Source organism: Dermacentor variabilis, chromosome 2 (genome assembly GCF_050947875.1).
Source record: "Dermacentor variabilis isolate Ectoservices chromosome 2, ASM5094787v1, whole genome shotgun sequence".
Lineage (NCBI taxonomy): Eukaryota > Metazoa > Arthropoda > Arachnida > Ixodida > Ixodidae > Dermacentor > Dermacentor variabilis.
In genome coordinates, this window is record NC_134569.1 from 74499649 (window position 1) to 74526813 (window position 27165).

Genomic DNA, 27165 nt, shown 5'->3' on the forward strand with positions numbered 1-27165 from the left:
GTTTTTCAATGAGTCCCGTTTCTTTTAAAAGACACACTAACGCTGACGAAAATTACTGCCTTGGCGGCCTTGACGATGTCGTCAGTCGTAAGGCTCGAGAATACGATCACGTCGGGTTAAAGCAGGGGCTGGGGGATGCTACCACAGCTATTGCGGTCTCCAGATTCTCCCGCAATGCCGTGGCTGGGGTTTCGACCGGCGATGTTTATGCGCACCGCTTCGCTGTGGCGGATACGAAAGGAGGTGGCGGTGCCGCTAGGTGCATTCGCTGTCAACTAACAAATCAGCTTATTTCTCAGGAACAGAGGCCATTTCATCATAAAGCGATCGTTGGTGGGCCGTTCAACTGCAGTAGCATAGGAATAGAATCGTCACAATATCCCGGACTAGCCTTTAATAATAACAAAGTGACTAGCCATTGTTGCTGTTCGTGCAACGTAAATGTCTGCAGGGCGCTAAGAGAAACCTCGCGTGGCAGGAATGAGCAATAAATTAAGGTATGGATGTTAGTATATTCCTTGTGAGTGGACTGGCAACGCCGTACGACACATGCCCTGATGCTGTCTTGCAATTCTTTATGAAGTTCCAGACATCCATCTAACAAAGACCCAGAAAGCAATAACAGCAGTGGATCTTCGGGCCTGCTGTCATAATGCACACGCGTCCCATATTCGCAATTAAAGATAGGTTGTATGTACTCGGTCTTTTCAACACACCAGTAAAAGGGTTCAACCTGTAAAATCAAACTAGACCTCACCATCTCCATACATCAGAAGAATAAGAAGGCGTGCGTGAGTCTTGTCGGCGACCAGAAACCAAGGGAGAAACGGAGTTTTTTGTTTTTTTTGTTTTGTTTCTTTTCTTCCGATGATTCGCTCTCATGTGTTACGATAACAGGCAGGGGTTGGGGCGAATGGGCGCTAAAGTGGCGACTTTGCGGGAAAAAGAGTGGCCGTCTTGAGCAATTTTCATTGATACTTGCTGGCATTCAATCTTATCCGTACAGTAAGGTCACCGTGACTCTGTAGCTTCCGGCTGGCGCCTTTGCCTCTTGTTTCCTTCCGAGTTGTCTCTACCCAAACCACTAGTTATATGACCCTAGCTATACCGCTGCTACTGCTTCGTCACTTTGATCTAAGCTCTGGATGTTTTTAAGTACCTCCCCAAGAAGATCTCCATCTGATTTGAATATGTGTGAGCCACTGCTCAAAAGTGGCAGCACGTGCGCTTCGTACAAGTGAGCCAACTTATTTTTGGCCTAGAGCGCATGCATTTGTAACTCGCTTGTTAACATGCCGGCAACGATAGAGTTATTTCACAATCACTTCTGTCTTACTGAAAGAAATTTTGGCATTTTCTAAGTATTTCGTTAGTCATGTTATTCTGCGCTGAAGTTTAGTGCATTATCGTTGTTGACTAAGATGACCGCGATGAACGTTTTCTCTTTAAAGGGGCTGCAGACTACTATAGGAAGCTTTCACGCTATTTCAGAAATGCAGGGAAAGTACTTGCTTGTCGCTGGAGACTGGGTCGTTCCCAGCGGCCGGTGCTTTTGTTGTCGATTCTGGTGCGTCACCGCAGAAGTTCGTGAAAATTCTCAAAAGCTACCGTTGCTATTGAAACGCAAATGTTATGCATAAAGCTGTTTATACTGAAATATCTGCAAGCTATAAGTCAAACACAGATTGTCATATACGATAGCGTGCTACTTTGTCCCGCTTTGCAGAGCCGGCTCTGCTCGGCAGTTCTTTCAAGCAAACGCGCAGCGCTTTGACGCCTCTATTTCTTCCAGCCGCGAAGTCCCTCCCACTCCTTCTGGTAAGATCAGCCGTACAGCCGGATTGGTCCGTCTCTGGTGACATCATGAGTTCCTCAGGTGATTTCTCCGGTTGCCCAACATTGCGTAAGCTAGCCGGGACAACCAACGAAAGATTTGCACGCAGTATAGCAACCCCTGTTACCGCGGCGCGCCGGAAGAAAAGGGGGGCAAGATTGCATCGCGCGAAGAAGTAAAACCAAAAATGAACCGCGCAAGGAAAGAAAAAGAGACTATGACCGCGAACGCACGCCGCGCTCTTGCGCCCTCTTGAGACAACGCACGCGACGTCATCGGGGAGCGGCACGGACTGTTGAAATGTCCCTAAACAACCGCCCCGCTTCGCCTTCCCACCAGTCGCATCACCGGCGAAACTGCTCCGCAAGAGGCCGCTACCAGGAGGCATGCACTATTTTGTTTGAAAAAAAGGTGGCAGTCAAGCAGCGGACTGTAACTCACTGCGGCCGCAGCTATTATCCTCTATCTCTTACACGTACACTTCCAATGCCTAACTGTGTGCTAACGAACTGACAAAAGAAGGATGGCATTACCAAAAACTCACGCTCAAATGACATTATTACGAAACGGGCGAATTTGTATCATAGCGAAATTTTGTCATGTATGCGGACTCCTGCACAGCATTAAAGTACGCTGAAACAAAGCTCAGTTTCTATAGTGAAAGTATGTCACAGTGAGATGGTCTCGAATCGTGTGCCGTGGTCGAGAAAGAAGAAATTCGCGCGAAATAGAGCAAATTGACGTGACAAGCTCAATGCGTATAGCGTAGAGCTTGTTATAGAGCATGACATGCGTGACAGCTTTTATCAAAATGTTTTACACTCCTAGATACACGCCATTGATCATACATGAAACTGTATCATATGCTGATGAAGATTATTCCATGTTCCACGTGTCACCGTTGGCTTCAGCAGCATACATCTTTTGTTCGACCGATCTTGATTTATTAAATTGCTGAACTAAAAAAGATCCAGATTGAAAAAAAAACTTGATTTGGGAAGTTTATTCAGCATGGCTTCACAGATGATGTGCAGAGGCTGCATCCTTATTTGACCTTATTTCATCAGAAGTGTATAACCCAGGTAAAAGCCTAGCATGTCCTAACAAGAACACGAGTGAAATATTGTAGTTATGCGTGATAGAGTTCCTTTTCCATGTCTGTTTCCACCAATCCCCGCGTGTGTTACTAACGCGCTATTTATGGTTACCTACCGAAAGTGCATACAGCTCATGCGAACGCGTGTGCATATTGAACGTCTCTCGGGTTAGCTTTTTCTCCGATTAGCTTTTATTTACGCTCGTATGCAAAAATATTATGTTTAAATTTCTGTGATATCCGTGTGAGCGTGTTATATGGGAAAGGTGTATAGGTGGTATCGATAATCTGTTTCGAGTTCAATTCTTTCGTTCCACATTCGCTCTTTTGCCGGCCACGTGACGCTGCCACACATGCATTGTAAGGGAACGATGGTTAGGGCGGATTGTAAATACTCTAAAGCGCTTCTAGATAAAACATTTCGTTAGAGCCAGCAACAAGTTGTCACCTGCACTACGCGGGTTACTATTATATGCTGCTCGTTCCTCGATTTGTTATTTCTTTAGGAAGCCGTGGCACGGTTTGGTGTAACTTCAGTGGGGTCGATAGTGTACCAGGCCACAGCATATTCAAGCATTATTTCGTTGGAGTTCACTGCTAATTGGTCTTGCAATAAGTGAATTGCTTCAGAGACTACAGCATGGCGTGAAGTGTCGACATATTAGACAATTTAGAAGCATCGTTCGATGTGTTCGGTATATCTAGACACGCTATGGCGCTTCTTTGAAGAAACACCAAAGTCGAATATTAAATCAAGCTAAGGCGATAAATTATTGCTCGAAAACATCTAAGTCATCAAATATATTATCGAGAACTGATCTTTAGAAGCGAGCAAATAAGGTAAATGTCAGACACTTTGAGACTCTACCGACACATTCTAGTACCAGCCCGACGAGATTCCAGTGCCTCATTACAATGACGCCATTAGTGCTTAACTACTGATAATAAACATATTATTGCATGGCATTATTCATTTTCCCACTGAAGCCCGCTTGGACTCCGCCATACTGCGCCGCTAGCGACGTCTGACGGCGACGCCATTTTTGGCTGTTAGCTCTCCAGGCTTTCCGTCCAGCCGCGCACACTCAACGTAACATGTGTCTCGAACATCTTGCTTTCGGTCTATGTCAGCCTTGCGGAAGCGTTGGTTTGGTTAATTTGTCCATCTCCTGGGCCTAGATCACTGACAGGAAGGCTACCATCGCCAGTGTTTCGCGTGTTCTGGTGTGGTTGCACGCGCCGTGCGTGCTCTACGTGCGTGTTTGCGTTCCGGATGGCGCTGTCATCCACACAATCGGCGACGCCTTGCGCTGGTGTGTCTAAGGAACCCGTTGACTTGGGAGGTGAGACCACTCACTATGTTCCCGATTTATTTCACCACTTTGATGTTCACGATAGCGTCGTATTGAAAATTCTCCAAGCGAGCACGATGAAATGGCATGATTGCACTCTGTAGAGGTCTCCTTGCAAATTCAACATTGCGCCAGGAAACCATAGCCAAATGCCGCTACTTCAATGGTGTACAGCCGCGCCGGTGGTTGAGAAAAGCTTTCCGCTGGCTCTGGTGAATGAGTCTTGAACCGCAATAGCTCCGTAATTCCAAGGCGAATGCTCGTTGTTTTGCATGAGATCAGTTCGCTCTACCGTTACGACGTCGTGCTTCGCCTACTTTCGAACGCTACCAAAATCAGTGCGTTATTGAAGCTAATGAGCGTGAGCTCGCTTTTGACTCGCAGCGATCTGCTGCGACTCAAAGGATCGGCAGAGATCCGAGACCTGAGATCTGCCGTCAGATTTTTCTCTGTTGCTGGTGTATGGTCCAATGATCAGGGTCGCGTTGATTGAGCTCACATATTAATTAGGGAAGGTAGGCGACAGCCTACAATCGTGATCGAGAGGCTCAATCGCGATAGACAGATCGTGAATGTGTGGATCCAGATAGAGTAATATCTCCATTCAAAGTGTCCGTGCAAAAGCGTTAGAGTTGCAAGCATTATGGCATGATTTATGAGATAGTTGTAGCCTATCGTTGCTGTTATTGCCTTCATGATTTTCACCATTTCTCATGTGCAATTATTCAGTGCAATTTGTTATCCATCTAAGAAAACCTGCAAACCTATCTTAAGCTTCATTTTATTGTTCTGGCTTTATTTCTAGACGGCCGAAATTATGGCCATCCTGACCTGTTGAAGAGATGGCTAGACGACCTGCGAGGGGGGCCTGCTATGATAGCCCGCAAGATAATTTTTATCTATTGAATTCCAAGGCATGCGACCTGCAGGCTGTAAGAAGTTACAGGTCATTGGAGTCAAGCAACTATGTCTAGAGTGGATGGGTTGGAAAATTGTTCGTACACTTCATTGACCTAGAGCTCAGCTATGTAAAAGGGGAAGTGTCTACATCGCAAGCTATGAGTGGCACACCTTGTACTGCACGGGTTTGTGAAAAAAAAGTGGGGAGGTAATCGCAGCTGGCTGCACATGTATATGGCTGGCCGAGGTAAAGTCTGTAGCCACGTTGGAGCCATTTTATGGAAAATTGATATGGCAGTTTGTCAAGAGTTGACAACCAAGACATGCACTTACCACACAGCAGCAAAAGCGAAATGTTCAGCCTGCTGTGGTTGAAGATAGACTCATCTGGAGGAAGGTACTGTAGATCCTCAGCCAGCGGGGTGTTCAAGGCCGGCGTCCGGGACACCAACAGAAGAAGACATACGAAAGCTGCATGAAGAGTCACCATTTCCTGACTTTTTCACCGTTCGTGGTACATATTTAAGATGCTACACTAACTACTGCGATGTGCACTACTAGTGGGAATTTAATAATGAGTCCATGAGTGGCGGCACCTTGATTTTACGCAAGATGGGCATGGGCAGAAGGATATGCCTTCGGCCAAATTACTGCGCTCAGCAGTGATACGAAAGTATTAATGTGATTATAAATTATTTGGATCTTGCTGTGCACTTATACTCAAACTTAGCATAAAATATTGAAATTTTGTAATTGTGGAGGTTTCACTAAACGCGACTGGGATGCGTGAAAACGGATAGCTGAAATTTTTTTTTGTACCGCAAGCAACGACAAAAATTCAGAGTCTGGATGAAGCACTGCAAAGCATCTGCGATTTATCACCTTCGTCATAAAATAGCTTGTACTAAGTTGGTTTACATGCGTAATGCGGAGGAGGAAACTTGCTATCTGGGTGCTCCCGAAGTCTTTTTACAGCAAAAGAGGTATTAAATATGTGCTGTGTGCTGTGTTATACAATGTTTTTGTTTTGCTAGGAACTTGGATAGATGAGTTTAATGGTCCTTGTGTGGCGACTGGAATAAATAATTTGAAATGGTCATATTATGACTCACTGCACTGCTAGTCGTGTAGGCACAATTTCTGTCTTTCAAGAGCTGCTGTAATTCGAAAATGAAGCATAGAACTGTTCAAACTGCTACCTCATTGTAGCATACCTTATTGGGAAATCAAATTTGTGTAACATCTGGGGAGCTGTGGCTCTGCAAAAAATACATACAACCTTGTTGTTCGATATGCTTGATAAAATGAAATTACCTAAAACTTTGTCATGCCTTTGTATTGCTGCTTGTTAATGTGCATAGCATGACACATTTGCCTAACTCACTAGTTAGTGTAGTGGTATTGACGGGATGATGTATGTTGGTTATGTAATACCGTTATCTTTCACAATATTTTCATGCAGGTACACTCCTATACGAGACACTGAGAGCCCCACGACGGCAGCAGTATATTACAGCAGATATCCTTGTGGACACAACGCATGGTGAACGTACAGGGGACAACACTCCAAATGCCTCTGTATTTTATGAGAAGTATGTAGCCTTATCTACTGCAACTGCTGCTGCTCTCAGTTTGATGACTGCCATACAGTCTTCTGACCTGTGAATGTTTTCTTGCACACTGCGTCTGACTGCGTCGAATGGGGCCAAGGTGCCAAGAAAGGAAACCACTGCAGGAAAAAATGCTGCAACAAGAATACTTGCCCCAGTGTTCTCTGGCAAAGCAGCCACAAAACATGGCAAACAAATGGAGGCAGTTGCCCGTACACAGTTCTCAAAGAAAACAGGTTGCTTAGTTAAAGAAGTGGGCACGTCAGTAAACCAAAAGCTTCCGGGGCTTTCGGCTAGTTTTGATGGCATGATTGACAATCCAAATGCCATTGTTGAAATAAAATGCCCATATGTGCGTGACATCACACAGCTAATTGGGCATGGAAATTATGGTGTGAGGCTGAGCCCGGACGGGATATTGTTCCTAGCACAAAATAGGCCAAATGGCTATCTATTACAGTCAGATGCAATTTCAGTTGCTATGCACTAAGAAGCCACTTTGGTTTTTTTATGTATGGAGCACTCAAAGTGATGTGCTCATCGATGTCCCTTTTAACCCTGCTTACATAGCCAAAACTGTGCCATGGCTAAAGAAATTCTACTTTGCTCCATTGCTTCCACACATGGTAGACATGCACAATGATGAAAATCAAGATGTACCCAACCAGTGTTTTACGGTTGGTCAAATTTTTAAAAAATGCCACATAAATAAATATGTGTGTAAGTCCTTTTAGTATTGTACTGGAGTACCTGAAAAAGAGCATGGGACATAGAAAATGTTGCAAATGACACAGCCATGTAGATTTTCAATCCATTTCCACTGTGCTCTTCTATCTCATTCAGAACATTAACTGCACCACAGAGTACAAGAATAGGATGCAAAAGCATAGAATGAAACCAATACAAGCAAGTCCTAAGTATTTTACTAAGCACGTGGCTTCTTGATCTATTCGGACTTCATGTTACAAAGTCCTGCACATACAAATACCGTGTTGCTAATAGTTTTCCTTGACCGTTTGGGATGGATGGATGGATGGATTGATAAAACTTTATTGGATCTATTTAAATGTGGTTGGGCCCCTAGACGTCCAGGAGCCCCCTGGCCGACGTTTGGGAAGTGCTTGCTTAAAGATTATGTAAGTCTTAATCCTTTTGATTGCATGCTCGACATGAATTCGAAAAGATGCAATGCGCCTTGTGCTCGTCAGCTCTTCGTCGCTCAGTTGTGGTTTTCCTGGAATTGTAATGCAGAAGTTACCACACAAGTTTGCAACATGCCCAATACATGCCCACAATATTTTTTTTATAATCAATGTATGCTAGTTTCATACATGTGCTTGTTTTTCTGCCGTCTTCGACTGCACTTCCCTCCCCTTGACACGCGTTCTGTAACTCTTATGGCCCACCGGTTATCTGTCCTGCGCATGACACGGCTTGTATAGCTCCATGTTTTTCTCCTAATGTCAACTAGAATATTAAAAATTGTGGAGTTTAACGTGCCAAAACCACTTTATGATTATGAGGCACGTCGTAGTAGAGGACTCCGGAAATTTCGACCACCTGGGGTTCTTTAACGTGCACCTAAATCTAAGTACACGGGTGTTTTCGCATTTCGCCCCCATCGAAATGCGGCCGCCGTGGCCGGGATTCGATCCCGTGACCTTGTGCTCAGCAGCCTAACACATAGCCACTGAGCAACCACGGCGGGTAAATAGAATATCGGCTACCGCGTTTGCTCTGTGATCCACACCGCTCTCTTCCTGTCTCTTAACGTTACGCCTAACATTTGTCGTTCCATCGCTATTTGCGCGGTCCTTAAACTGTTCTCGAGCTTCTTTGCTAACCTCCAAGTATCTGCCCCGTATGTTAACGCCCCTAGAACACAATGACTGTACGCTTCTCTTTTCAAAGACAATGGTAAGCTCCTAGTCACGGTTTGGTATTGTCTGTCACATGAACGTCAACCCAATTTTTTACTCCTGGAAATTCATTCTCGTGATTAGGGTACCTTGTGAGTAATTGACCCAGATAAACGTACTTTTGTTCAGACTCTAGAGGCTGACTGGCGACCGTGATTCCTTGTTCCCTTGCGGGACTATTGAACATTGATTTTGTATTCTGCATCTCAATCTTTAAGCCTAGTCTTACACTTCCTTGTTATGGTCCTCAATTATTTGTTGCAATTTATCCCGAGAGTTGGTGAACAGGATAATGTAATCTGCAAACCGAAGGTTGTTGAGATATTCGTCGCTTATCTTCATTCCTAAGCCTGCCGAGTCTAACAGCTTCAATACATCTAAGCATGCAGTAAATTGCTTTGAAGAAAATGTGTCTCCTTGCCACACTCTTTTCTTCATGAGTACCTAAATTTTTTTACTTTTCTTGTGGAGGACAATGGCAGCTATGGAATCTTTCTATACAGGGTGTTTCACGTAACTTGTGCCAATGATTTTAAAAAAAAGTGGTTTGCCGCAGCTGAATAAAACTGACGGCATATGGTTTGCCGTCATGTGGCGCTCCTTAGAGCATTTTTTATTATGCTTAATTAGGTAACTAACTCAGATGAATTGTGAAACCTTTTTAATATTCCCTTTGGGGCCAAGTGCCTTTGAATGGGTTGTAGAGGGGGTTCAGAAACGACGGATACAATTTTTTGTGGCAACGTACAACAAATTGTATATAATTGATCTTAGTTAATGAACTAATTGGGCGGTATGTAAGAAAATACTATAAGGAGCGCCACATGACGGTAAACCATATTCCATTAGTTTCATTCAGCTGCGGATAACCACTTTCTGTAAATCCTTGGCATAAGCTACATGAGACACCCTGTATATATCTCAAGGTATTCACGAATGCATCCTGTACTCCTTGATTATGCAGTGCCTCAGTGATTGCTGGTACCTCTTCTGAATCAAATCTATTTTCATAATCTATGAAAGCCAAATAGATATGTTGACTGTGCTCCGCAGATTTCTCAATTAGCCGATTGATGGCTTGGACGTGATCCTTTGAAGAATATCTGTTCCTGAAGCCAGCCTGTTCTCTTGGTTGATTGAAGTGTTGCTCTCATTGCAAAAGAAATGATCTTCGTAAAGATTTTATACGATAGTTAAAGCAAGCGAATGGGCCTATAATTGTTCATTTCTTTAACGTCTCCCTTTTTATGAATTAGTATAATGTTGAAATTCTTCCAGCTCTCTGGTACAATTGAAATCGTGATGTATTGCGCATAACGTGTCGCAAGCATTTCAAGCATAATATCTCTTCCACCTTTGATTGCATTGTATGCCATTCCACCTTCGGCTGCCGCTCTTCCTTGGGACATGTTTTGCAAGGCTCTTCTAACGTTATCGATAGTTTATAAGGAGCCTCTGTATTCTGTTCATCACTGCTTCCAAAGAAGGTTGCGTGGCTGCATTGGGTACTACACAGGTCTGTATAGAACGCTTCTGCTGCATTTATTAGATCACCGAAATTTGTTATGACCTAACGCTGATAATTTTTAACTGCATACATATTGTCCTGTCCTGTACGAACTTTTCTTTCCACTGATTTCATCCTGCGGCCATTTTTTACTGCTTCCTTAATCTTTCCGACATTATAATTTCGGATATCGCTTACATTCTTCTTGTTTACTAGCTTTGACATTTCATCCGATTCTTTCCGATTTCTTGAGTTAGACACTTTAACGCTTTGTTGCTTTTTTATTAGGTCTTTTGTTACTTGGGAAAGCTTACCTACTGATTTCTTGAGTGACTTACCTCCCGCTTTAATTGGCGCTGCTTAAATAAGCCTAGTTACGGTTTCATTCATTACTTCTATGTTATCTTCATCCTCCTGTTCTAAAGCTCTCTCTCACTCTCTAGAGAGAGAGAGAGAGGGAGAAAACATTTATTTGGACCCTCGAGGTCGTTGCTCTTGAGGTCGAGTGGGTGGTGTCCTTATTCCAGGACTCGCCTGGCCATGGCTGCTCGATGTACTTACTGGACGAGAGCTTCTTGTCCCGCCAGGGTATCGCCAATCAGCTGTACCTCTCACCTCTCAAATGACGTGCTAGGCGTCTTTAAGTGTTGAGGTTTGGCCCCGCACCCCCACGAGATGTGGAACAGTGTAGGGCGTGTGTCGCCGCACCAGGGGCAGATACGACGATATGTATGTGGGTATATTTGCTGTATCTGTGTAGGTTTGAGAGTGTGTTGGTCTGGATAAGTCTGAGAGGTATACTGACTCATCAATGCTGAACTTTCTGTGAGGGGGAGGATAAATCCTGCAGTTGAGTCGCTGGATCTCGAGTCGGTCGCAGTAATTAGATGGCAGGGGCATAAAGGTAAAGTGTGGGGATTGATGTGACTATTGGTTTTGCCCCGCTCGGTTGATTAGCGCTCGAGCTAAGGCGTTCGCCCTTTCGTTCCCCTCCAGTCCCACGTGACCCGGCGTCCACGTGATTTGATGGGATTCTTGCAGCCTCGGGCCTAGAATCTGAGCCACCAGGAGCAGCGTTCGTCCGTTGGTAAAATTACGCAGGCCTATTGCGAGTCAGTAACGACATGAACTTCCCTGCCTACCCTGTCTTGTGGCTTTATTACTAGCTCCGCAGTTATGATCTCAGCCGCAACTGGGGTCTCTGCCCTGACGGAGGCTGCGAGGGTAAAGGAGTTGTCTCTCCCGTTCACGGCGGGTACCGCGAAGAGGCCCCCTACAGGCTACGCCGCCACGGCCAAGTACGTTACGTACGGGTCGCCCTTGAATTGCCGGCGCTGTCTGTCGACGCGAGCCTTGCGTCGTCCTTCATGGAGTTCATGACTCATGTGCTTTGGTAGGGGGTTCGCCTTGATCTTGCCTCTAACCTGAGGCGGGAGTGATCGTTGCCCATTGAGGGCATGGAGTTCCGTTGCCGTTCCGGTCCGGTGGAGGATGGCTCTACCCGCTGCCGTGTTCTGTAGTCTGGCTTTCTCCGCAGCCATAACCACTTCCGACAGCTCAGCGAAGGTGTTGTGTATCCCGAGGGCCGCTAACTTCTCGTTTGAGGTGGGGACAGGGAGACAGATGGCTGTTTTGTGCGCGCCTCTGATGATAACACTGGCTTGTTCTTGGTCGCGTTTCTTTAGCGAGTGGTAGTGATACGGCATGATATACGTTACTCTGCTGATCACCAGAACCTGCACGAGGCGAAGCGCGTCTTCTTCTCGCATGCCCTTGCGGTTTCTTGTTATTCGTTTGATAATCCGCGAGATCTGCTTGGTGGCAGAGCTGAGTGTTTGGATAGTGTGGGAAGTTTTCAAGTTGCTCTGCATCCAAAACCCAGAGTCCTAGTCTTATTGCTTTCCGTGATCTTCTGGCCCTCTAGATAGAGGTCGATTAGCATAGTACAATCTAACGTGTGAGCCGATCCCGAAGATCATGGAGTTTAAACGTGTGGGCCTTTTGCCTAGGTATATTCCACGTGTTATGTGCCGCTCTTCCGTGAACCCCTCTGACGCCACCTTGGGTCACTGTATGTGACATTGGGTATGCGCGCATGTCACGGCCAGCCTCGCCAGAAGGCGCAGTGTGTCCAGAGGGAAGCTTGAGAGAGGAGCCTAGCACGCCTCATGAATGTTGCGTTTCGGCTGTTCGCATACTTCGATAGCCATCGTAGATGAGTTGTCCTCGAATCTCTAATGCAATTGGCATTCTTATAACACCTCACGCACTTTAGGGTATGTTTGTATGTTTCTATACCTCTCACCGTTTTCCCGACAACTTGGATCACCGGAAAGTCGATGATCTAATGGGTAAATCATTGGGGTGCCGTGCTAAGGCAATCACCTATGACGCCCACAGTTGGACCTACCTGGTTCACTTACTGAGTATGCGACACTGGTATGTGCCGTTCTCCAAGGAACCTCTTTCACATCAACTTGGGTCACAGGGTATGTTCTGCACTTCAAAGAAGTTATTTGGCGCCAACTCATGTCAGTGCTAATGTGCTACTCTTCAAATAACCTCTATGACGCCAACTTACATTGGGTCACTGGGTATGTGCCACTGGATATGTGGCATTATTCAACGAAACAGGCAAGCCGCATTAAAATTTCTTCTGTGTTAGGCGGAATCGATCCGACGTCATATCTATTCAGACGATCTTGTCAGAATATATAATAAGACGCGCTCCATGCATGGCTTCGCGGTGGCGCTGCTGTGTAGCACAGCGTGTCCAGAAAGATCTTCTAGAGAGAGGAGCCCTGCTGCTTACACGCCTCATACATGACGCGTCATTGAGGTGGAAATACGCTGTGTAGCAACATTGCTAACCATACTAACATTGACATTTCTCGTGAAATGGGTTCGGCCCAAAATTTTGAGCAGTGCACGTTGAACCACTATTTGCCTTTACCGCCCCTTTAAGCACGTGGTGTACTCATACACGTGCATGTTCATACTGATGTGCAGCAACAAATAAAGAGGGAAAATTGAACCTAGGGAAAACGCGTGAAATTCTTTGCCGTAAGCGGAAGATAAATCGAGTCGGCAGAACTATCGGTAGCACCAACGACAGTCTTGGCGTCATGAGAAATGAACTGAGTAACATGATAAAACAAGCGTGGTACCACTCCTTGAAAGTTACACTGCACAGTTTGTTGGGAGAAAACCTAACGATATCTTGCTGCGACTTGCCCAGCAAAAAAGAGCGACTACACAGGATCAAGCTCTATAACGTCCTCATTGAAGGTAAGCTAGGAATATTGCAAGTGCTTAACGACTTTTTTTCATCCATGTAAACGTGGGGAAAACACGTAGCTGCCTATTTTTGATGCCCAGCCTTTCGAGCTGCCTGGTATATTTGTGCCCAAAGAAGACATCCTTCATTTCTTGTGGCGACTTGGTGATAAGACGTCACATGGACATGACGACGTACACAACACCATTCTTTTGCCGATGCGCCTAACGGTGCTGAGAGTATTTACAAATTAATTTTATTGGCTGTCTTCGTACAGGCAGCCTATCAATTGACTGGAAAAGCGTGAAAGTCGTGCCAATAATAAAAAAAGCTTGTAGTATAAAAATGAAGGCACAAAATTAGACGGCAGTTCCACTGTTATGTTCCAATAGCAAGGCTATGGAGCATTTATTTGCGTGAGCATATTTCAATATTTTTGGAAAACAGTAGCCTTTTTTCGTAAATAACGAGAGGCACTTCGTTATGGGCTTTCAACAATTACTCAGCTACTACACACTGTTCATATGTTGACATCAATAATCCACCGATTCGGCCAAGGAGACAAAATGTTCATTGTCTTCCGGTAAGCGTTTGACCGTTTGTCGCACCGAAAGCCCTTGCACAAATACAATACGTACTCAACAGTGGCAAAAGAGCTTAAAAAGCAGTTAAAGAACGTCAGATAATAATGTTCTAGAGAATATCCGGCCACTGCCGCATCCCAGGGAATGCGGCAGCTGATGAGGTAGCACGACAAGCGCATAAGGTCGATGTAATGTCAGGAGTGCCTCTATCACAAGGAGAGCAGCGCTATATTTTAAGACAGACTTCGGACAGTCGTTGCAGAGAAACATGATTTTGTCCAAATTCAAAATATCCAGTATTCTTTACCATTTAACCCATGTACATCAAATAGCAGCAGATATTTTGAAGCACTGGTCATTGCTTCCTTCTCATTTTCTCCTGGTCCACTAGATGCCTGCCGCATGAGAGGAAAACCAGCTGCCATATCCTTTCTCTTTTTTTTCTCTCCACTAGTGTCGGTCGTGAGCGCCACATGTGGCTGACGGAACCACTGGGCACTACCTCGCGTGGCTTTCGAAATCTCCATTATGCGTGCGCGCTGGTCTCGAAGGACATTAACCTTAATCATAGCTCAGCGTATGTTTACATGCATTACAGGCGACAGCTATTAGAAAGCCAGGCAACCAACCTTTAAACAGCACACCAAAAGGATTGTGCCGACTGTGGTTTCACCGCCGTATCGACCAAGTAAACACCGTGCGCCAAAAGAGTTTCCTACATATACTAGAGGGAACTCTGGCGTTGCAGTCATCGATCCACCATGGGAATGATGGGGAGTGCATGGATTTGTCTGATCTTCGTGCTTGCGGACTAAGACGTTATTGCGGCTTTGTTTATTACGCTTTGTATGCCTTCATTGTCGTAAATTTCAGAGCAATCTATACTTTTCCAACAGCGCAAGATGCTACAAACATGCACAATCGCTACTAATTGCAACGATTGAGCTTGTCGAGGTGGCCAAATCTAAAAGCTCCAAGCGTTTCAAGGCACTGGCATGCCCGCGATAAAATCATAAGGGCGTTTCACACCGCATGTTGATGCTTGCGTCCGTTGCGTAATGGTTTCAATATAAGGCTTCTGTGCTAGAGGTCATATGTTCGAATCGCGCCGTCGGACAAATTTAATAACGTGTACTTATTGATTACGCAGTAGATCGTTCAAAATGACGAGTTTACTATGTGACGAAGCCATTTGAATCCTGGAGGACGAACTTGAAGTAGTAACTTAGCGCGATTAAAACCACGGTAACAAGAAAGACGGACAAGGACATCAAAGGTGGTTGCGCAAGAAGTTTATTAAACAGCTGTGAGTAGCGCTTGTCCTTGTCCGTCTTTGTTTTATTCACGCTAAGTTTCTACTTCAAATATGGACAACCAACTAGCCCAACAGTCAACTCTCCTGAAGGACGAAGTTCAGGCAAATCCATGTACTTCCCATAATTTCCTTGTTGGGTCAACCGCTCCCATTGCAGCTCCCGTACGCACTAGCGCCTGAGTTCCCTCTGGTAATTATTGTATGAAACTCTATGCCATGCGCTGAGTCACCAGCCGTCGACCCCGCCCGCCGCCCATGATAGTGTCAGTCGCGAACGCCACTTCGCGATGCTTCTTTAAAAATGAGGGCAGGCCGGTTACACTGAGAGCTCGAGCCATCCCACGAGCATCTATAGTAAAGGAGGTAATGCACGGGTTTACCGCTTGAGCCCTCGGTACAAAACTATTTTTCTGCTTAAGGATGTCGCGCCTATAGCCCGCAGTGCATTTGTGACCAAGCGTACCAAGATATGCATAGTCTATTGCTACAATACCCACAACATGATACTGAAAGACTTCATTTGATGCTCGCTCTATAATGGCAATGAACTGTAGGCCCTTAAGCCTCGAAAAGCTCCTAGGCCTACAGCTAACAGATATATTGCAAAGGCGAGGGATAGTGACCCTCCACAGATTTCTGGAAGGTAGTAGTACGGTTGGAAACCATTTATTTATTTATTTATTTATTTTATTCACACATACTGCAGCCCGATTGGGCTGTCGCAGGAGTGGGTTTGTATGTTTCATTAAAGAAAACATTTTTTCTGCGCAAATCAACTTCGACACCGTAGGAATCATGATAACTTCAAAACAAAAGGTACAATCAGTAATAATAAGACAGGTAGTAAGACCTGGTAGTAAGTTCCATTTCCTATTGTACCACGGAGGAAGCTAAACTTAAATTGGTTAATATGCGGCTGAAATGGTGCAAGGTTAAATCTGTGGCTCTTCCCAGTAGGTTTCACTTTATTAGGAGACAGATAGCTGTTCTTTAATGAGTAGCGTGGGGTGTTATTGAGATTATGCAACAATTTAAGGCATTCACGATCGCGCCGCTCGGACAGATGTTGTAAACCTAGCTCAACAAGATGAGATGAGGGTGAGAAGTCCCAGTCACAACGGCGCTGCATCAAATGGATTGCTTTGTTTTGATCTGATTCGAGGATGCTGATGTAAGATTCTTTATAAGGGTTACAGGTGGGGCAACCATACTCGAGAATGGGTCGGATGAGCAACTTATATGATAGCAATTTTGTTTCACGCGGAGATTTTCGCAATGTACAAGTTAGATAGCCTATTTTCATTAGTGCTTTATTGCATGTGTATTCAATACGTCTAGACCATGACATCCAAAATCAAGAAAGGGGTTGACAGATGGAATATCACACTGTGGCACAAAGGTTATAAACAGGAATAAGGTGCTTCAGAAAGGCTGGCCAAGGTTTCTATAGGAGGACCTATCTTTTTTGTGTCTTTTTTGTTACTCGCGCACTGACCACGTCACTGGCTCTCCTAAAGCCACAAATACATCCCGCCAACGACACCCCTGAATGCTCCCTAACTTCTCGCTTCCCCAACACCTTCCCATGCTCCTCTTTCTCTTTTTTTGTTACTTTTTCCCTCTCGGTGTCCCTCCCTTTCTTTATCCTTCTCTTCCCCGCCCCCCGCCTTCCCACTCTCCAGCTCTTGTCCCCTAGTCTTGGAAACCACGTCACAGACGTCAGGCGACAGCGCTCATTCTCTTTGGAGTCTCTCCCTTTACAACCAGCCGCCACCGACAACAACCGCACGTGACGTCACTGTACTAACCCTTTAAAACTAACATGCCGAGGATGACGAGGCCACCTTTGACGAAGATAGGTCCTCCTATCGAAACATGGGCCAGCATTTCTGAGACCATGACATGTGAGGTGTGAAGATGAGGCCAAGGTACTTGTATTCAGACACCCGTTCAAGGAAAGAGCCATTAAACGAATAGTTAAACAAAGAAACAGAAGCTCGCTTACTAAAAGATAAAATGACTGTTTTCACGAAGTTTATATTCATTTGCAATTTGTCGCACCACCTGCAAAATTGTGTAAAAAGAATCGTTAAGGGAAAGGTGGTCAACATTCATGTTAATTACGTTATAGAGCACACAGTCGTCAGCATAAAGGGGGATTTTTGCGGACATATGATTCGGCAAATCATTGATATACAGTAAGAACAAAAGTGGTCCGAGCACTGAACCCTGGGGAACTCCGGACGTCACGTTTACTACAGACGAGTTGGAGGAATTAAGCGAAACATAGTGGGAACGGTTACGTAGAAAGCTACAGACTTATTAAGTACAGCGCGAAGCTTACGGAGGAGTTTTGAGTGTTTAACAGCGTCGAATGCCTTGGAAAAGTATATGAAAATGGCATCTATTTGATTTCCAGTCTAGAGAGCGTGTGAAATGTCATGCGATAATTCTACGAGCAGAGTTATTGTACTAAACCCGCGACGAAAAGCTATGCTGGGGATCACTCAAAATGTTATTATTTTCAAGAAATTCTATATTATGCTTAAAGTTATATGTTCAAGAAGTTTACATAATTGAGATGTTAAAGAAATTGGGCGATAGTTTAATGGCGACAGTAAAGTTTTTCTTCCTCCGCCGGGTTCTTCTTTCTTCGTGTTTCAGTTCGCTCTCGGCTCTTCCTGAGCCGCTGCCCTGTTCTCTGCTTCGGTATTCCGGGATTAAAGATGCTGGATATCAATAATTCGAACTGAATTTATGTACAGGCAGACATTAGCGGTTACACTGAGTATACATTAACAAGGAAAACGGGTTCACATTTACGAATGCGGCTGAGCAAGGCCTCGGAGCAGTTCGTCGCTCCGATCGGGCACCTGACGAGATCGGTTCGTCGTCTCTCAAGCCTTAGCTCACACTGCCCGCTCAGCCGCGCACATTAGCAACCCTCCCCCCCCCCCCCACCCTTCCCTACCGCGGGACCATGTCTCCGGGCTGCGTAACTCGCACCGGCCGTGGTCGCCGCTCGAGCCCCCTGCGGCGCCTCGGCCCGACGCAAACACTCCCCAAAGACACCCTTCTCCAGGTGCCGCTACAGCGGCTGGTTGCGCGATTTATGGCGCTCGCCAGACCCAGTGCGCGAGAACGCCTGCTGCTCCCTTTTTCGCCGAACAGCGTCTGGCCACCACCTTCCAAACGCAGGCGCTCCCTGGAAGCGCTCAGGGTGCGAGCCAACCAGCACAACATTGCCATGCAACACATACACAAAAACAGATGGACCCCAGGGAAGTCGAGGGCTCAGGCAGTCACGCTACGTTTACTGCAAACCGGGACGTACCCCACTCCGTATTTCATAAATGAAATTCACCCCGAAAGAGAAATTAGGAAAGAATGTAACGTGTGCGATGGCATCATTGACATCAGACACATGCTGGCGGGCTGTCCCGCGACTCTCGCCGACCCCGAAAAAGATGGCTTTACATGCACAAGTTGATAACAAGCTCTTCATATAAAGATCAGCTACGGGCTGTCCAGAGGGTCCACGATGACGCCATAAGGCTCGGCCTGGCGGTGCCGACGTGGACGCGGCCCGCCTCGGTCTGAAAAGACCGGGCTTCAGGACACTAATAAAGTTTTGTGAATGAATGAATGAGCTTCACCAAGCTAAAGTGTACTAGAAGAGGGAATCGAGAATTTGTTGCATTGTGTGTTTGCACAAATTAATTAAGGAAAACAGTTCTAACCACCAGTCGGGGCAGCTACCATGGATCTTAGAAGGTTGACGAGGTTAGACTTGTTGTTGGTGTGCGACGATTTGGGAGTTGAGGCGGATGAACAGATGAAAGCGCCAGCTATCATAAAGGCGATTCAAGATAGTGGCAATGATGATAAAAGCATTGAGCTTGCTTGGGAGGTGATACAAGAACCACGGGAGCGTGAGCGTCGTGAACGTAAGAGTGAGCGTAAGCGTCAAGAACGCGAGAATGAACGGAAGCGTGAGCTTCAAGGACTTACTCTTAGGTGTGAGCGTCACGAACGTGAGTATCAAGAACGTAAGCGTGAGCGTGAGCAAAAGTATGAGAGAGAGAAGGCAGCATTGTTAAAAGAGATACAGTATTGTGATCTGTTAATGGCACAGAGACAACGGCTGTCTGAGAATTCTGCAGGTAGTACAGAGCGAAAGAATGAGGAAGCATCTAGCAGATTTTCACCAAAAGCCGACGAGAAGAGTAGTGCCTGTGAGATTGGCTGCACATTCAAAGGTGAAGGGAAAAGGCTAGCCGCTAACGATGCCTTAGTGGCAACAGAGACCGTTAAAGGCCGCAGGGAGAGCGACGAGGTGCTGTGCCAACAGATGACTGTAGATACAGCTAGGCCAGCTGCGAACATATTGGCACAGTTACCGCGCCTGCGCGTCGCTTGTAATGTTAGCGAGGTTGCTGGCGAAGAAAAGGGTACTGCTGACCCGATGGACACGAGCACCCATGTCAGGTCAGATCTGCGTGAGGAAGTGAAGTGCGAACTGGACGATGCAGTTGAGAGTAGTTCTCGGGATGGCGAGCTCCGTAGTCCACGAGAGAACAACTGCATTGTTCAGGGATCGGTGCAGCTCTCCGCCAGTCTAGGTAGCCTAGATAGGGGTGATTCAGTTATTAATCATTCGGACTGTGCGCGTGAGACAGCGATCGATACCGACGGGCTGTGTGCCGGTGCACAGCGTGAGCTGTGCAATACAGTAGAGGGCAGTTCGCAAGAGTGCGAGTTGCATAACTCGAGTAAAGCCTGCTGCATTGTTCCAGAGTCGGTTGGGCTGTCCGCCAGTCGTGGCAAAGTGAGAGTAGATTTAAATGTAAATCCCTCAGACTGTGCGGGTAAGAGACCGATCCGGGCCGATGAGATGTGTAACGGCCAGCACGAGGCGCGAGAGAACGGCATAAAAGGGAATTCCAAGAGAAAGAGCCGCAGGAAGAAGCGCTCTAAATATAGGAATGCGGTGACTAATGTAGCGCCGCCAAAGATGGCGAGAGACCCAAAAGGGCAGGGCGCGAGGGAAAAGGTGCGGTCGTCTCGGACGATGTTGACGCATCCAAAACGTTCGAGCCACAGGTCAAAGAGAGACCGTGAAGCATGTTCTGCACGGACGCGGACAAGGGGCACGGGGCAGTTGAATTCCTCGTCGTTCCGTAGTTCTTTTCGAAGCTCAGCGTGCAGTACAAAGAAGCGCAAGGTGGCAAGACGAGACCAGGTGGGGAGTAGCGACGCGGTGAATAGACGTCATGTTGAAAGCGGAGCGCCAGGACGCAAATTGGCAGGGGACTATAACGTCTTGGGGGAGCTGATAGTGAGTCAGCCCTTTTGTTGTTCCTTGGTAGCCAGAGTAGCTTTCAAACCGCGACCACCTCGGGTACGGGACAAAGTATGAGTCAGACATAAGTCTTTGGAAAGGGAGGCCAAGAGCGCTTCCGTAGAAATGAAGTGTTTTGTTTTTTATTTTGAGCATCGGAAAGTTTTCGCGAATTGAGACGAGGATTTCTTCCAATGTATAAGGTTTGAGCTTTGTTTGTGTTTTCGTTTGAGAAGCTCCGAGATTTGAAAGATCAGGTTTGTGTAAACATGTTGTCTCGCGAGTGTTAGTTAATGAGTAAATAGGCTTTCTTTTTTTGTGTGTGTGAGTAACCTGAGGGTCAAGGTTATCGGTGAAAGGCCTATCATAACGCGCGTGTGTTTTAGTTAACCTTCTTTTTTATGTGTTTTTTATTTTCTAAGGTTAACCGCGTGGGTTTTCCGTGAGTGCATGATTTGCACCGAGAAGCGTTCTTAGTTCCATTAGCGCGTGTCCTGTGTGGACGGAAGGAAGCAGATTTATGACTGGGTTGCTCGTGTGTGTTGAGGGCAGCCGTATTCTGACTTCTCTGATAAGTATGCGTAGAACGAGTTATTAAAACACGCATTTTTTTAAGGGTTCTGCGGAGTGTGTAAGTCCCACAAGTTTAATTGTTCGTTTAAGTCACGTGTCCTGTAGTACTTTCAGGGAAGAAACGTGAGTAAGCGTTCTGTTTAGTGACCACAAGGCTAGTGCGCTTGTGATTACGTACTTGTGAGGTTGACCAGATTGTTCAGTGGCACCAATACGTGCGATAAGTACGCCACTGCGATAGATTGAAAACATGTTGTTCGTGTAGTTAGGCCACTTGAGTTATGTTCGGCTGTTTTCATTTGTTGTTTGCAACGTCAACGACCCTTTGTTTTGCTACAACAATGGTACTCTGGTCTTTTCGGCATTCGGGGAGAAATGGATAGCGGTTTGGAAGGGTGCTTGGAACTGCTTTGTCAAAATTGGGGAAATAAAAGATCAGGGTTGATTTTGACTCAGTAATAGCCTGGCGAGTCAGGGGTGAAGAGCCTACGCTTACGCGTGGTGCAGCGCTGTGTTGTTTTGTTTGTTTGACGTATGTTCTCCAGGGCCCAGGATCCCGAAGTTCGTCAAACGAGGCTCGACACCAATACCCTGCAGGTTCTTTCAGCGTTCCTCATGGCCAGCGAATTGAGTTCACCGGCCATTCAGAACATCCGGGGCGAAGACGAGCTGTTAGATATGGGGCTGTTTCCTGCCCCTACTTCGAGTTCCCCAGACCACCTCGAATCGCGCCACTGCTAAGTAAGGAATGCAGAAGCACGGATGACACATTCCTGAGGCACGACACGTGCAAACAAGTTGAATGCCCCCACTTCGTACGCCGCCGGTGGAGCTATTCAATGCTTGACTCTTCCAGAAAGCGAGGGGATAGACCGGCACTGTTCCAGGTAACGTGAGTCCCGAAGCCAGACGGCTGTGATGTACCGGGAAGGCCTGGCAGCGTCGCACCGGCCGCCTTTGAAGAGGGCATTTGCAAGCCAGCGAGGCCATACCGCCGGGAGTAGGGGGGGCCCTAGGACACTTGGGGCCCAAGCGTCGCCCCCCCCGTCCACCTTTGTGACTGTGCGTAAGTCAGCATCGTAAGTCAGCAAGGCAAGACCGCAGGGAGCCGCCGGGTGTGACACCACCGCTCGGGCGCCTACCATTGGCCAAAAATGGCGTCATCTGAGCGGACTCTCCCATTGGCCGAACATGACACGTCTTCCAGACCTCGAAGGGTTTAAAAGACGCAGACCAGGAGCAGCAGAGAGATTCCTAGAGCATTCCCGGATTCACCTCTCTCGAACTTCTTGCCGCGGGCCACAGCGTCCGAGTTGCTGCCGGCCCGTAATGACTGTACGACTGTTCATTGACGTCTCACTGTATATAATGTAAAATAAACCTCCCAAGTGTTTCATCCCGAAGTCCGTCCTCGACCCCTACAGCATGCTCCCATATTCCGATGGCATTTTCAGGCATCACAAGAACTTCAGACTGACTTCACTGCTTCCTGAAACTTTGTGGGCATGTAGAGAGCTTTCGGAGTAAAGTTCTAAGCTGTGTTGATGATTGGTGCCTGCATCACGTTCGGCAGTGTCTTCACTGCCAGCGCACTACACTTTAGCCGGAACTTCACAGTGGTCTGGTCCTCTTCTTTTTCTAGGTGGTCTCTCCCGTGCTGTCATTTTTGACAAGTACGTCTGCAAGTTAGGTAATATAGTTGGGACTGCGTCGGCACGAATAATGGGCTTCCCACGTGGAATTCGTACTTCTTTTCCTTCGATAGTGTGCACATAGTCCCGAAGCTCATATTGCGGCTCAAAATGCAATTCACAAACCGTGCTCGTGTCTTCCAGGGTTCAGTCCGCGCGGTGCAGATGGAGCACCCTTCACGTGAACGTAACCCGTTCTACACCCAGCTGCGTAGCAGTTGTTTCGTCGGCGTTTAGACATGCTACACAAATTTTATGCAAAGTCTTGGTCACATTCGCTGCACACACCTTTTCCGCATGTTATTGGAGAACAAAGAGTCATAGACAAAACGCCAGCAGCACGACGTTTCAAGAAAACGCGATAATAAACCCAAGCACGCACGCACAGTCTCCAGCACGGTCGACACGGCCCGCACAGTGAAGTTGACATCAGCGCCGTGCCGCGGTCTTTCGGTGAAGCAAAAATCGTTGACATTTCCGGCGCGCGCCAGTGGGAGCTTGGCTGGAGAGTAAGCCCTCTGCCCTCTTCTAGTACACTTTAACCGAGCCGGACATTCACAGCGACCTTACAGCGACTGTTGCCAGGTTTATACAAGGAAAAAAACTTTGCCAATTTTTAAACCAAAGGGACTGTCGAAGTTGATAAGGACTTTTGAAACAGTACAGCCAAATATATTCTACTCCAAGCACAATATGTAACAAGAAAAGTGTTGTTAATGCCATCAGGGCACAGGATTTTTTTTTATTTTTGAGCGCAAGATTAAATTCAAAACACCTTCGAGAGATATGGTAATATCGCCAATTGAATAATGTGAGGCATGGCTGATGGTAGGTAAGTCGAAGTTATCAGTTGTGAATACCGATTGAAAATATTTGTTGAATGTGTTAGCGATAATTAATGGATCATTCGAAGGGACATTACTTATAACAACTATATTTGTGGAGGCCGAGCTGTGTAAGATTTAAGCCCAAAATTTTCTAGGGTTACTTTTCATTAGACTTCGTAATGTAACCCTGAAGTAGAAGTCTTTTGATGAATTAATTTTGAGGTGAAGTTCCGCCTCGCTACGTTAAATTCGGCTATTTTAAGGGGATCACCGTTTCGTTTTAAACTCCTTAACCTAGTAACGCGACGTGACAGTGAAGTATGTCACGCGAAATCCAGGCAAGATTATGATTTTTTTTCATAGGGACGAAGCGTTGGATGCAGCTTGCCATAATCTTTTCAAAATAATCCACCAAGAAGTTAACATCATTGGATTCGCTCAGATGTTCGAAATCATTAAAAAGAATCACATAAAAGATCAATAACAGATGCATCATCGGCTTGTGAAAAATCAGGGAAAGTGGAATAAACAAAAGGAGTGTTACGAACCGGAACGGAAATGGATACGAGAATGGCCTTGTGGTGTGAAATACCCATCTGTGACTTCACATTCGAAACCATTATCTAAAAGGCGGCGATCAACAAAAAACTAAGTCTAAAACTGCAGGGCCTCTTTTGTTCGATTCAACACTTTGCTTTAAGCCAAAATATAATGGAAAATCTAATCTTTGCTTATTTCTACATCATAGCCGGTGAGTGATTCAGATGGACATAAAATACTGGGGGCGTTAAAATGACTAAGACAGATCAGTCTTGAAGAAGGCAAGATACGCTCATGCAAGAATGTAGTTAATGCGAGCAGCTGAGCTATGTATGCGAGTTATTTATAGCAGCTTGTATTCTCTTTTTGTGACCGAATACACGTAGCAACGCGAGGCGCTCAGAGTGCGGTTCCAGCTCGTTACGGGACAAATATGCCGGTGTGTTGGGATCTACGCACGCAAAAAAAAAAAAAAAAATTGCAGCGGTGTGTTCATGCAGGTATCGCACTGGTTTGATGGTGACATGAACAGTGCTTGTGTTGAAAAATTTCGCCAAAATGGTCCAATGTTTACATTGTCCTACGCGCAGTTCTTGTAGAAGCAACAGCAGTATTCCAATTGTTCGCTACTGCTCATCGTGATGTGCTGAGTGCTGCTGCGCCGCCACTCAGTCTCAGAAGCTCGTCTTGCAGACATTGTCAATAACACTTGCACGTAAGCACGGTGCACTACGGGGCTTAATAAGCCAGCGTAGTGTACAGCACAAGACCTGAATGTCGAAAACGCAGAATGCTTTCTTAGGACACGTAGGAACGTCTGTAATGTTCGTGTAATAACATTGTCTCTGCGGAATCGTAGCCGTACGTACTGCTACAAATAAGTATTTTATTCAGCGCATTCCTGTCTGTTTATTTTGCTGTGAGAGGTAGGCGTCATAGCGAAGATCTATCCGCACGATGTATTCACCCACGGCGCCCAGGTTTCATTGTGGTTTTCGGGAAAGCCAGCGGGATCCTTGGGCTCGTGCTGCGATGGCATTCCTTTAGCTTCAATGGCGCCGATGCGCGTCCTCAGGAACGCCACAACCTGTTAAAATAGTAAACAATATTAGTGCACGTATCAGTTGTAGAGCGTGTCTTATAGAGAAGTAAAGGCCTGTTCCCATGGTGTGAGTTACATAATAAAAAAGGCACGCACCACAATACAGTCACGGTCTTAATGTAACAGACTGCCCATTACGGCAAGCCTTCCTGCTCATTTTCAACGTGGGTTACTTGATCAATTACGTCGAAAAGTACCAACAGAGCGGGCCGTCTCATGTGACACTGACGAAGCTGTTGATTTGACAGCTCATGATCTGCTTGATTAGCTATTCGAGTGCTTTGGCGCATGCTATACATATTTCGACTGAAATTATGCTGTATAATAACACCAGTGCCCCAAACATAAACCATTGCATAACAGCGGTGCGCACTGCTTCATTGCATTTCCCTCTCACCGACGGCATTTCTTCAGGATAATCATGCCCTGGGGCCCTATAACGTAAAACTATTCCAATCTGTTTTTATTCCCACGCCCTGACGTCAAATTTACGTAACCACCGACGCAAGCATCGGGCGGTAACCCGCAGCGTTATTTGAAAAGCCCAATCAAACGCGCTTGCTTTTCTTTTCAAAGCGAATATCATTGCCTACGTTGAGCAGTTTTTCTTATCTAATTGGCTGCGAAGAGGTGGGAAGCACACTCAAATGGAGAGAGTTTCGATGGGGCCGAGCCAGCGCAGGGAAAGTAGATAGCGGGATGAGTATAGGACAGTACCGCGGGCTGCGATTGGTACGCTTTCCCTTACTTAGCTTGCGGTAGCGTGTCAAAAATCACGGCGGCGTGCAATGGGTGGTTAAAAATGCTGTTAAAACGGATCCTTAGCAAAGTAGAGTTGGCAGAGCTATGTCGTATACGTGCCCAAAGGTTTCGATTACGTTTTACTGCCATGCGAAATCTTATGCGCAAATAAATCCATGCCCCCCGGCAGCTCTGAGTAGACAGTGCCATAGTGATCGGTGGCAGCCATTTTCTTTTCTTTTTAGAAGGGGGCAGTCTCCGGTTATTCAGAAAAGCTCCCAGTTTTGTTCGGCATAATAATACGTGTTCAACGCGTACATGTCGCTTTCACGTGATGAGTTCTCGTGGTTTTGTGACGTCGCGTGACGGACAGGTAAAGTGGGCGTAGCCCAAAAACGTTTGACGAATAACAATTGGTCAAACGACGTTTCACTAATGGTGAAAAAGGCGTCGGATCAGAAATTATTTTTTTTTTCGTTCGGTCTAATCATGCATAGTCAGTGTGCACATATCATATTAGATGAGGCGTTTTCGCAGTTTTCGTGACGTCGCGTGCATGACATACATGCGCAGTTAGTGGTGCATGACTCCAAAATTTTTTGACCAGTAGTTGAGGGCTGACTGCAGAATTAGAATAGAAAAGTTTGGAATAGCGTTACGTTATAGTGCCCCTGGTGTGCGTGAGACGCACGTGGTATCTGTTGGTACTGACCTCCGGATGTAAGCTGGCTACATTGTTCAGTTCGCAAGGATCTTGGATTATATCGAACAGGTGAACCGTGCTGTTTGGGTAAAATTTTCCGCCATCCGGATTACCACATTTCAACATCGCTCTTTCTCTCCAGTCCTTGGGAAGCTTCAGATGCTCCCTTTTGTAGAAGCTTCTGAGGACCTTGGCTGCTGTCGACTGGGTGAGCAATTTATCGAGGTCGTCGTACGGACGGGCACCACCCGGT

The 27165-nt window shown here is 46.2% G+C and overlaps 2 protein-coding genes across 4 annotated transcripts in view; one reads left to right on the plus strand and one right to left on the minus strand.

Annotated features, from left to right (window-relative positions):
* The window catches only part of LOC142572091 (arylsulfatase B-like), a 32426-nt gene extending 30685 nt beyond the window's left edge, over nt 1-1741 (minus strand). For both annotated transcript variants that reach the window (XM_075680943.1, XM_075680942.1), the window contains exon 1: nt 1513-1741. The gene's annotated coding sequence lies outside the window, so the exon portion shown is untranslated. The remainder of the gene's footprint in view (nt 1-1512) is intronic.
* Nucleotides 1-22699, plus strand: part of LOC142572095 (uncharacterized) — a 28098-nt gene extending 5399 nt beyond the window's left edge. The window contains exons 2-3 of one of the 2 annotated variants that reach the window (XM_075680949.1): nt 6645-6774; nt 21854-22699. In XM_075680949.1, the coding sequence (XP_075537064.1) occupies nt 6645-6774; nt 21854-22049 (326 nt within the window). In that variant the 3' untranslated portion in view covers nt 22050-22699. Of the gene's footprint in view, nt 1-5530; nt 5697-6644; nt 7396-21853 lie in introns of those variants that run through there. The other variant, XR_012826000.1, reaches the window with a different exon arrangement.
* Nucleotides 22700-27165: the final 4466 nt, after the last annotated feature.